Source organism: Bison bison, unplaced genomic scaffold (assembly GCF_000754665.1).
Source record: "Bison bison bison isolate TAMUID 2011002044 unplaced genomic scaffold, Bison_UMD1.0 scf7180017864476, whole genome shotgun sequence".
In the NCBI taxonomy this organism is placed as follows: Eukaryota; Metazoa; Chordata; class Mammalia; order Artiodactyla; family Bovidae; genus Bison; species Bison bison.
The window spans coordinates 819,341-830,618 of NW_011495037.1; the positions used below are offsets into that span (position 1 = coordinate 819,341).

Consider the following 11,278-nt stretch of genomic DNA (forward strand, 5'->3'; position numbering starts at 1 on the left):
ATCACTCTAACTCAACAGTTTTACCTGTCTTTTTCCTCTCTTTCATCTACCTTTTATCTTTCCTCTTCCTTTTTTGCTTAATTACTCTAAAGGAAATCCACTACATTATGTACTTCCACCCCAACATACTTCAGTGTGCATTTCTAGAGATTATGAGTATCTGATTTGTATAATTATAATACCATTATCATGCCTGAACAAAACCAGTAACTTCTTGGTATCTAGGATATACTCTTAGGTTAAAAATACAAAACAAGATGCACAAGAATGTATATATAGTATACTACCATTTATAAAAAAAAGGGAACTATTTGCATATGCATTTTTATGTCCTTAAAAAAGCATATAAAATACCTGTGAAGGATATACAAGAAACTAAAAATGGTTGTTTGGGGAGAAGGGAAATGGGTGATATGGGTCACAGGTGAAACAAAGACCTTCCACTGTGGATCCTTTGATGTGAATTAATTTTTGAATTATGTGAATATATAACCTATTCTGAAAATAAAAATATTACAAATGGTGTTCTTCCCTTTATATTCAATGAGAATTGTTGGATTCAAATTCAATGGATTTTTCTAATACTCTTTCAATGAGTTTTTCCAAAACCTTATAACAGATGAAGAAAGCCTAATCAGAGTTATAAAACCTATACACAGATAAGGTACCTATCTATACTGGCATAATCTAACTGGCTTGCTATATTTATGTACATTAATCATCTGGCAGATTATCTTATCTAGAAAGAAACATAAACCAGAAATCTTAACCTAGAGTCCAATTCTATCTAAGATAATGCATTTTGTAAATTAAAAAAAAAAACTGTAGTTTATCGAATTCTGAGTATTACAAATGAAAGAATTAAACTGATACAGTCAGAATTCAGTCTCACGAGGCTGCACTATGGTATAACTTGTTAAAATTCAAACAGTATACTATTTATTGGTAGAATTTCTAAACAGACAACTGCCACTAATTCTGGTCTAGAGATCATTTCTTACAAAAGCCTCCTTTTCTCTTGGTTCTTCAGCAAATTGATACTGCATAAATTCAGAGCAGTGTATTATAAAGCCTCCAACTATAGGAGAGGGCTAGCTGCTCTGAGCTCCAGTTCTTTTACCTTTACTCATTATATTTATTAAATCATATGGTGCTACTAACAATGGTGAACATTCAGTAAATACCACTAGTTATTTAAAAATACATAAACACTAAAACTTAAATGCCATCTTCTCAATTTTTCTAGTCATAATGTACAGGGTAGATCTGAAAGAGGTAGAAACCAAGGAAGGGAGACCAATTAAAAGGCCAATTAAAAAAAAACAAACAAAAAAACCTCAAGAGTACAGTAGGACTCTTCATTAAAATTATTCACTCAAAAATATTTACCAAGTGCTTACTTTGCTAAGTCAAAATGTATCCAATCTGTTACTTGACATATGTGATCTAAAGAAATCTTTTATTCTCCTTGATATACACTGATTCAAAATAGTGAAATTAAGATTTAAAGAACTCTACTTAAAATTAACTTTATATTAAATAGTTTACTATCATTTGTATATTTTACACTTCTCAGGGGCCCCTTGTTTTACATTTGAAAGATTAGTGACTAGTCTTTGGTAGGGGATTAGAGTGGAGAAGAATTAACTTTATATCGTTTGTAATAAAATGATGAGTAATGTTCCTTGAAGATAATGTTCTTATACTTACTGATTTTTATATTTTTCAGCTGTACGTATGAATTCTGCTTTCTTAGTTCGACTAACTTTCTGCTTCCAGTTTTGAAGGTGAAAAGGACGAATTCCACCTGAAGTACCGAGACAGCCATCATTCTGAAGAGAAAACAAAGATAAATTTATCCTCAAAAATAAAAATGGTGGGAGATGAACGTGGAATTTTTCCAGAGTGTGTGCTGTCCTTAGTTGCTCAGTGGTGTCCGACTCTCTGCGACCCCATGGACTGTAGCCCACCAGGCTCCTCTGTTCACAAGGATTCTCCAGGCAAGAATGCTGCAGTGGGTGCCATGCCTCCTCCAGGGCATCTTCCCAACCGAGGGATCAAACCCAGGGCTCCTGTATAGCAGGTGGATTCTTTACTGTCTGAGCCACCAGGGAAGCCCTTTTTTCAGAGATAAAACATCAATAATGGAGTTTCTCACGGGATAATTTTGGGGCCAATCTTATTTAATTTTTAAAAATACAGCTCGTGGAAGAAGGAATATGTGTTTTAAAATGCTAAATTAGTGAGAAATGTAAAGTCTTCAGGGAGTTTTATAAAAAATCTCTAATTCTTTCATTCATTCACTCATTTACCAACATGCATTGAACACTTACGATGTGACAGGTGCTGGCCTAGACACTAGGGAAACAAAGATGGGCCATGATAACATGTGTGCACTGCTGCTAAACCGCTTCAGTTGTGTCCAACTCTGTGACCCTAGGGACCACAGCCTGCCAGGCTCCTCTGTGCATGGGATTCTCCAGGTAAGAATACTGGAGTGGGTTGCCATGCCCTCCTCCAGGGGATCTTCTAGACCCGGAAGATTGAGGAATCGAGCCCACGTTTCTTATGTCTCCTGCATTGGTAGGCGAGTTCTTTACCATTAGTGCCACTGGAAGCCCATGATAATAGGGCCTCTGCCTTAAAATCTAGAGAGGGAAACAGACTTAAGAAGAAAAGAGTAAATAAGTGAGACATTTAAAAAAAAAATCAACACTGTAAGGCCTATTAAGGAAATAAACAGTGCTGAGATGAAGATAATGGGGCCAAGGGATTGTTTTGTTTTTTTTTCTTTTCAGTTAGAATGGCCACAGAAGTCTATTTGAGGGGATGATGTTTAAGGAAGAACGGAGCCAGCCAGGACAAAAGCTGCAGGGAAAGGTATGCCAGGCAGAGGGACCAGCATGTCCAAATGACCTCCAGGAGGAAAAAAGCTTGGCTGGTTCAAGCAGAGCAAAGGCAATTGTGACATAAGATGAGTGCAATGCAGAGCTTTGTAGGAGTTGAGGGTATAGAACCAGGCAAGTGGCATATCACACCAGCATTTTAAGGCACTACAGGAGTCTGAATTTTACTGAAGGGTTTAGAGTAGGAGAATGCCATGATACATTTAATTTTTAAAGAAAATCTTTCTATTTTTTAAAGAACAAATTCAGGGAGGTGGAGGAAGAGAGGAGGCAAGGCTGGAAGCAGGAGAATCAATAGACAGGTGATGCAGCAACAAAGACAAGGATGATGGTATTCAGGTCTACCAGGGTGATGGTGGAGACTAAAAGTAAGAAGCCTAAATGTATCTTGGAGGTATAACCAAGAGGAATTACTGACAGCCTGAGAGATTAGAAAGAAAATAAAGGAACCAAGCCTTCAAATTTCGAGGAACGAGCAAACAAGAATAAAGTAATGATTTTAGGTTAATACTTCTAAAATTGAGATTTACTTCACATACCATAGAATGTGCACATAAAGTTTACAATTCAGTGTTTTTTACTATATTCACAAAGTCGTGCAATCATCAACACTCTCTGTTGTTGCTGCTGCTGCTAAGTCACATCAGTCGTGTCTGACTCTGTGTGACCCCATAGACAGCAGCCCACCAGGCTCTTCCGTCCCTGGGATTCTCCAGGCAAGAACACTAGAGTGGGTTGCCATTTCCTTCTCCAATGCGTGAAAGTGAAAAGTGAAAGGGAAGTCGCTCAGTCGTGTCCGACTCTTAGCGACCCCATGGACTGCAGCCTACCAGGCTCCTCCGTCCATGGGATTTTCCAGGCAAGAGTACTGGAGTGGGGTGCCATTGCCTTCTCCGCAACACTATCTAGTGCCCGAATATTTCCATTATACCCAAAAGAAAGCTCGCACTCATTAAGCAGCCAGTTCCCATACCCTTTTCCCGCCCAATTCCTGGTAATCATTAATCTCCGTTCTGATTCTATGGATTTGCCTATTCTGGACAATTAGCATAAACAGGATCATACAATGTACAACCTTCTGTGTCTGGCTTCTTTCACTGAGTATAGTATTTTAAAGATTCATTTATGTTGTACCATGAATCTGTACTTCATTCCTTTTCATGGTTAAGTAATATTCCACATGACTCTAACATATTTTGTTTACTCATCACCTGACAGACAATTGGGTTACTTTCACTATTTGGTCACCATGAATAATGTTACTAAGAACATTTATGTACAAGTTTTAGTATGAATTCAATTTTCTTGGGTATTTCTAGCAGTGGAATTTCTGAATCACAGTTAATTCTTTAATTTTCCATTTGTGTTATTTTTTATTGTTACAGTGGAAGCATTCCTGTAAGTCCTTTATCAGATAAATGACCTGCAAATATTTTCCCCAATTCTGAGTTCTTTTCACTTTCCTGATAATATCCTTTGAAGCACAGAAGTTTTGAACTTTTGAAGAACTATCCAATTGTTTTCCACAGTGGCTGCATCATTATATAATTTTACATTGCCATTAGCAGTGTAAAGGAGTAGTGTAAAAATGTAAAAAATGTAAGGGAGTTCCAGTTTCTTCACATCCTCACCAACATTTGTTATTGTCTGTCTCTTTTACTATAATCATCCTACTGGATGTGAAGTAGTATCTCACAGTGGTTTTGATTAGCCCATAATGACTAATGATGCCGAGCATCCTTTCATGTACTTATTGGCTATTTCTTTGAAGTAATACCTACTTATATCTTTTCCAATTTTAAAAACTGGGGTGTCTTTTTGAGTTTTAAGAGTTTTATATTTTTAGATATGTCCTTATCAAAATATGATTTGCAAATGTTTCTCTCCCATTCAGTAGGTCATCTTTTCATTTTGCTGATATTCCCTTTACTGTGCAGAATCATTTCAGTTTGATGTAGCCTCCTTCATTTTTAGATAATTATTTTGCTGAACACAGAGTTCTTGGTCAACAGTCCTTTTCTTTCAGCATTTCTAACAGCATAACTACGTCTGTTATCCCATGGGGCTTCCCAGGAGGGGCTAGTGGTAAAGAATCCACCTGCCAATGCAGGAGACATAGACATGCATTCGCTTCCTGGGTCCAGAAGATCCCCTGGAAGCGGGCCCAGCAACCCACTCCGGTATTCCTGCCTGGAGAATCCCATGGACAAAGGAGCCTGGTAGGCTACAGTCCATAGCACTGCAAAAAGTCGGGTACAACTGAAGCAATTTAGCATGCATACGTATTATCCCATACTTTTGAAGTCCAAGGTTTCTGTTGAGAAATCAGTTGTTAATCTTATTGAGAATGCCTAATATGTTTTGAATTGATTTCTCTGTTGGTGCTTTCAGAATTTTCTTTTTGTCTCTTTTTACAGTTTGATTATGACATGTCTAGGTATGGATCTTGAAGTTCACTAAATTCCAATAATGTGTAGATCAATACTACAGCCATCATTTCTTCAAAAATTCTTTCCCACTTTTCCCTCTCTCCTTCTGGGACTCTCATTAGCTGTGACATCTGGTGGTGTCTCACAAGTCTTTAACACTCTGTTCACTTTTCTTCATTCTTTTCTTCTTTAGATTCCTCATTCTGGATAATCTAAATTGACCTACCTTGTTCTGCCAGCCCAAACATAGTGCTGAGTCTCTCTAATGAATTTTTCATTTGCATTTTTGTACTTTTTAACTCCAAAATTTCTATTCCATTCTTTTGCTAGAACTTCTCTCTTTATCAGTTTGGTTCAGTTCAGTCGTTCAGTCGTGTATGGCTCTTTGCCATCCCATGGACTGCAGCACGCCAGGCTTCCCTGTCCATCACCAACTCCCAGAGTTTACTCAAAATCATGTCCATTGAGTTGGTGATGTCATCTAACCATCTCATCCTCTGTTGTCCCCTTTTCCTCCCACCTTCAATCTTTCCCAGCATCAGAGTCTTTTCAAATGAGTCAGTTCTTTGCATCAGGTAGCCAAAGTATTGGAGTTTCTGCTTCAGCATCAGTCCTTCTAATGAATATTCAGGACTGATTTCCTTTGGGATAGGCTGGTTGGATCCTTGCTGTCCAAGGGACTCTCAACAGTCTTCTCCAACACCACAGTTCAAAAGCATCAATTCTTCGGCGCTCAGCTTTCTTTAAGTCCAACTTTCACATCCATACATGACTACTAGAAGAACAATAGCTTTGACTAGATGAACCTTTGTTGGCAAAGTAATGCCTCTGCTTTTTAATATGCTGTCTAGGTTGGTCATAGCTTTTCTTCCAAGGAGCAAGCGTCTTTTAATTTCATGGCTGCAGTCACCATTTGCAGTGATTTTGGAGCCCTCCAAAAAAAAGTCTTTCACTCTTTCCGCACCTATTTGCCATGAAGTGATGGGACCAGATGCCATAATCTTTGTTTTCCCAATGCTGAGTTTTAAGCCAACTTTTCACTCTCCTCTTTCACTTTCTTCAAGAGGCTCTTTAGTTCTTCTTCACTTTCTGCCATAACGGTTGTGTCATCTGCATATCTGAGGTTATTGATATTTCTCCTGGCAATCTTGATTCCAACTTGTGCTTCATCCAGCCCAGCATTTCTCATGATGTATTTTGTATATAAGTTAAATAAGCAGGGTGACTATATACAGCCTTGATGTACTCCTTTCCCGATTTGGAATCAGTCTGTTGTTCCATGTCCAGTTCTAAGTACTGCTTCTTGACCTGCATACAAATTTCTCAGGAGGCAGGTCAGGAGTCTGGTATTCTCATCTCTTTAAGAATTTTACACAATGTGTTGTGATTCACATAGTCAAAGGCTTTGGCATAGTCAATAAAGCAGAAGTAGATGTTTTTCTGGAACTCTCTTGCTTTTTCGATGATCTAGCCGATGCTGGCAATTTGATCTCTGGTTCCTCTGCCTTTTCTAAAACCAGCCTGATGCATCTGGAAATTCATGGTTCACATTCTGTTGAAGCCTGGCTTGGAGAATTTTGAGGATTACTTTGCTAGCATGTGAGATGAGTACAATTGTGCAGTAGTTTGAGCATTCTTTGGCATTGCCTTTCTTTGGGATTGGATTAAAAACTCACCTTTTCCAGTCTCTTTATAGATGTTTTCTATTTGGTGAGACACCATTCTTATACTTTCTTTCTTTAGAAATGGTTTTCTTTAGCTTTTTGAACATGTTTAAATCAATAATTTAAAATCTTTATCTGTTATGTCCAACATTTGGTCATCTTAAGGGACAGTTTCTTTTTACTTTTTTTTTTTAATTCTTCTGTGTGTGGACCATATTTTCTTATTTCTTTGCATATCTCATAATTTGTCAGCAACTCAACACTTTAAATAATACATAATGTGGCAACACTAAAAATGAGATTTTTTCCCTCTCTCCAAGGTCTGCTGTTGTTGCTGGGTTTTTTTCAGTCATTTCTCTGAACTAATTTGGTAAAGTCTGGATTGTGTGTGTGGCACTGAAATCTCTGCTTTGTTAGCTGTCAGTGAATGATTGGTTGGTCAAAGATTTTCTTAGATGTCTTGAACCTGTAAGTCCCCACACTTTGAGGGGGTCTGTGTGCAAGCTGGAACATGGCATCAGTACTGGGGCAAGCAGTTTACAACTCCACTTTAGCCTTCACTTCCTGTTGCACAGTTTCCACGTCAGCCAAAGATGAGAGCTCAGGCCTTCTTAGGCTTTCTCTGGTTGCATTCATTTCCTATCACTACTGTAACAAACTTACCAAAAAAATGAGTTTACCACAAATTTAAGAGACTTACACACCACAAATCTATTCTTTTACTGTTTTGGAGGTCAAGTCTAAAATTAAGGTGTTGAAAAGACTGCATTCTTTCTGGAGATCCAGAGTATTTACTCCCTTACCTTTTTTCAGCTTTTAGTGGCCACCTTCATTCCTTGGCTCATGGCCGCTTCCTCACATCGCATCGCCCTCTTGCTTTCACTGTTACATCTCCTCTTGGTTCTAATCCTCCTGCTTCCCTCTTACAAGGACTCCTGTGAATACACTGGCCCACCCAGATAATCCCACATAAACCCCCCACCTCAAGAGCCTCAACTTAATCACATTTGCACAGTTCCTTTTATCACATGAGGTCACACGTTCACAGGTGCTGGGGGGGGTTAGGATGTGACTATCCTTGAGGGAACCTAGTGATACCGTAAGGATGCACAGTGACTTACAATCCACTGTGTCTGAGGCAGACGGAAATAAATGGCTGACATGGGGCAGAGAAGGACTGTCCAAGCAGCCGTCTGGGACAGGCTTGCTTGTAAAAGTATATTAATAACAAAGGATTCCCCCTCCCCTATTTGTGCTTATTGTGTATTATTTGTGTTCGTTGTATAACAACATTAAAGGAAATGTCAAAAGAAGACCAAAAAAAGGTGTGTGGGGGGTAATTCTTCACTCTGCCACACCTGGATATATACACAGCCCTATTCATTTGTGTGATCTTCTAGAGGAAATCCGTTTTGAGTAATTATGTAAAGTCAGAAAAGTAATGTGGTTATTACTGAAGGCCCACTCCAGTCAGCCGAATGCCATTAAATACAGGTCATCACAGAGAGGGCACTAGAGACAAAGAGAGGACACAGCCCTACTCTGGAGCAAAACCGGGACATACACTCGTGTGATACAGCCAGAGATACTTCAAAAGTCATAATTCAACGTGCTAAAAAGATCAAGAGGGAGATGGCATCTAAGAGAAGAATCAAGAAATTTGTAGTCTTTGGTCTTGAAAAGCAATGGCTGAGAGGAATAATGGCTGAACAAATAATATACAAACATTAAAATACATAGATAGGGTACATTACTACTTTTCCTAATGATGAATCAGAAGATTTCACACTCTGTGGAGGCTGTGAAATAAAATAAAATGCAATATAAAATAGTTCTAAAACTTCAAAGATAATTGTTCCAAAATAATTTAAGGGAACTGGTATAGACTGAATTACCACTCCCCTAATTCACATGTGGAGGCCCTAGATTTGGAGGTGGTGCCTTTAAGGAAGTAATTAAGGTTAAATAAGCTCATAAGGATAGGGTCCTAATCCATCAGGACTGGTGTCCTTATAAGAAGAAGAACACCAGAGAACTCTCTCTCTGCATGTGCACAGACAAAGGGCCACGTGAGGACACAGCAAGAAGGCAACTGTCTACAAGCCAAAAACCAACCCCAACGGCTCCTTCATCTTGGACAAGATCTCGGCTGGATCTTTTCAGCCTCCCAAAGTGTAAAAATATATATATATATATGTATATATTTCTGTAATCTAAATCACTCAGTCTGTGGTATTTTATTATGGAAGCCCAGGCAGGCTAATCTAGGAACCTTAGGGTTTTGGCAGATACCTCTAATATCATGAGGCTGTCACGAGGAAAATGATCTCCTCTCAGAAAAATGTTAGCTGTTTCACTGTCAGAGTCATAGATTCATGAAATCCTATGACAAGTATTCAAGTCCAGAGCTGGGCTACAGAATCTGAGTCTATAACGTGCATGTGTTTGTATATATATATGTGTGTGTGTGTGTGTGTGTGTGTGTGTGTGTGTGTGTGTGTGTGTATGTGTATATATATATATATGTGGTATGCTGTGGGGTACAAAGAAGGATAACACATAAACTCCTCAAAAGTCACAATATGCTAGAGATTCTAATTCTTTTTTAAAACCCAAACACCCTTGAGAAATTCTACCTCGCTACTGCCACAATAGCCAACAATGAGGCTCTGCCTTCTCTAAATTGGTGAGAGCATATAAAATCGGGTGTCTCAACTTCAGCCCTACTGATATTTTGGACCAGGGAACTTTTTGTTGTGGGGGCTGCCCCTCAGCCTGTACCGGCTAGATGTCAGTAGCACACACAACCTTCTCCACAGTCCACCTGCAGTTGTGACAACCCAAACTGTCTCCAGACATTGCTAAATGTGAGGGGCTGATGGAACAGTTGAAACAGCTCCATAGGTGATTCTGATCCAACACTGAGGAAGGCAAACCTCTGAGAACCACTCTAGTGGGCAGGAGTGTGCGTCAGTAACAATACTAAGCAACTTGTGAGATATGCAAACCAGGATGAAGTGGAATTTCTGGAAATACGTAAAGACACTGTATCTCCTTTGAGGAAGAAAATGATGGAATCTGTCCTCAGCTCTTAACAGCCTTCCTTCAGGTTTGGATTAATCCACAAACATTTAGGGAGTGTCTACTACGTTTCTGGACTAAAGCAGCACAGTTTTTGGTGCTGGGGATGTAACAGTGAATAAAATTTCCAAAAGTTTCTTCCCTCATAGAGGGCAGGGTTTACATTCCTAGATGGAGTGGAGAAAGACAACACACAAAAAATGAATATAAAATATGTAGTATATTATAGGATAAGTGCTATAGAAAAAACCTAAAAAGAGAACAGTGTGCTAGGTAAGGGGATTCAGTTTGGGGAGGTCAAAGAAAGGATCACTGAGCTGATTGCATTTGAACAAAGATATCTGAAGGTGGAGATGGTGCTGGCCATGAGACCAGGAAGGAAGAGCATTCCAAGCAGAGGGAACAGCAATTGCAAAGCTCCTGAGGTAGAAGTGTGCTCGCCTGTCTGAAGGACCACAGGAAGCCAGTATGGCTGCAGTAGACCCAGAGCAGGGGACTGGAGATGAGGTGACAGGGAGATCTTGGGGGCAGCTCAGAGGCCCTGTAGAGTCTAAGGTGTGGAACATGGTGAAAACGTTTGCTTTCACTCTGAGGGATCTGGGCAGACAAGTGTCATTCCTGAATGGTCTGGTTGTTGTGAATATGTCAGGAAGGCAAGAGTGGGTGAATAGAAACCAACTAGGAAAGTGTTTCTGCTAAGGGAGAAATGATGGTGTGGACATGGGTAGTGGTGCTTGAAGTGGGATTCTTGACTTATTCTGAAGATAGGGCAGACAGGAATTGCCTGTGCTTTGGGTGTGGGCTGTGGGAGAATGCGGAGGAGTCGAGATCTTTGACAAGAGCTGCTGGCTCCAACGATTCTCCTCCGGGAATCCCCTAGTCTTTACTGCAGAGAAAGGGGTCCCAAGGAGATCTTTGGAAACACATCTGCCTCAGAGATCATCCCAGTTTGATTCCTCCTTGTGTTCCCAGCGCTGACACAATAATAGAGCAGCCATCAGTCACTGGGCACTGACTCTCTCTCTAACCAAGCACTGTACCAGTGGCTTCCCAGACAAGGTGCACGGCTCAGGAAGGTCGTATGATCAGATCCAACGCTTAGAGAAGAAACGGAGTCACGAGAGGTTAAGTGTGTTCCTGTCACAGAGGCAGAGCCAGGGTTTCCACCCAGACTTTCTTGCACTCCCAAACCACCAGG

General features: G+C 39.8%; 1 protein-coding gene across 1 annotated transcript in view; it reads right to left on the minus strand.

Moving 5' to 3' along the window:
- Window positions 1–11,278, minus strand: part of CCDC112 (coiled-coil domain containing 112) — a 50,318-nt gene that overhangs the window by 18,284 nt on the left and 20,756 nt on the right. The window contains exon 3 of the mRNA XM_010862076.1: window positions 1,711–1,832. Within this exon, the coding sequence (XP_010860378.1) occupies window positions 1,711–1,832 (122 nt within the window). The remainder of the gene's footprint in view (window positions 1–1,710; window positions 1,833–11,278) is intronic.